At 40.2% G+C, this 1,050-nt stretch overlaps 1 protein-coding gene across 1 annotated transcript in view; it reads right to left on the reverse strand.

Annotated features, from left to right (window-relative positions):
• LOC106878986 (insulin-like growth factor-binding protein complex acid labile subunit) overlaps window positions 1–1,050 on the reverse strand; it is a 67,003-nt gene that overhangs the window by 41,252 nt on the left and 24,701 nt on the right. Inside the window, exon 6 of the mRNA XM_014928365.2 lies at window positions 618–689. Coding sequence (XP_014783851.1) covers window positions 618–689 — 72 coding nt within the window. The remainder of the gene's footprint in view (window positions 1–617; window positions 690–1,050) is intronic.

Here is a 1,050-nt window from a genome sequence, read left to right on the forward strand (position 1 = left end):
AGTGGTTAGGAAAGCGGACTGGCGGTCATAGGATCGCGGTTTCGATTCCCAGACCGGGCGTTGTGAGTGTTTATTGAGCGAAAAACACCTAAAGCTCCACGAGGCTCTGGCAGGGGATGGTGGCGAACCCTGCTGTACACTTTCACCACAATTTTCTCTCACTCTTACTTCCTGTTTCTGTTGTGCATGTAATTCAAAGGGTCAGCCTTGTCACACAGTGTCACGCTGAATATCCCCGAGAACTACGTTAAGGGTACACGTGTCTGTGGAGTGCTCAGCCACTTGCACGTTAATTTCACGAGCAGGCTGTTCCGTTGATCGGATCAACTGGAACCCTCGACGTCGTAAGCGACGGAGTGCCAACAACAACAACATGTCTGTGTGTGTGTGTGTGTGTATAAACATATCCATTTTCTATATATTTCCTCTCAAGTATTGCCCTCGCATAAGAACCAGATATCTGAAATAAACCGACATTCACATTCACAGATTCACAAATAATAAACCACAGCTTTAGAAAGACGGGTGAGGGAGATTCAAATGAAGTATGGGATAATATTACAGATGTTGACGTATCTCGTTATAAAATACTATAAAAGAACCGTGATTCAACTTACAGAGATCTTAAGTTGGACAAATATCGGAAGGTTTCTTCTTTGATTTTCTCGATGTTATTGTAAGTCAAATCCCTGAAATATACAATTGAGTTAAGGCAGATAAATATGCAACAAATTTGTGGAAGAAGAAGAAGAAGAAGAAGAAGAAGAAGAAGAAGAAGAAGAAGAAGAAGAAGAAGAAGAAGAAGAAGAAGAAGAATCAATTATGTAGTACTAGATATACATCTAGAAGAATATGTCCAGCATGGTGCTCAGCATTGATCTAGAGGTAAGTAACGTACTTGATATACAAACAAAATTACACACACACACACACACACACACACACACACACACACACACACACACACACATATATATATATATATATATATGTATATATAAACATACGCATGTCGTGAATGTTTCCCCTCAAGTATCACGCTCACTTTCC

The sequence above is a fragment of the Octopus bimaculoides genome, chromosome 29, assembly GCF_001194135.2.
Source record: "Octopus bimaculoides isolate UCB-OBI-ISO-001 chromosome 29, ASM119413v2, whole genome shotgun sequence".
Classification (NCBI taxonomy): Eukaryota; Metazoa; Mollusca; class Cephalopoda; order Octopoda; family Octopodidae; genus Octopus; species Octopus bimaculoides.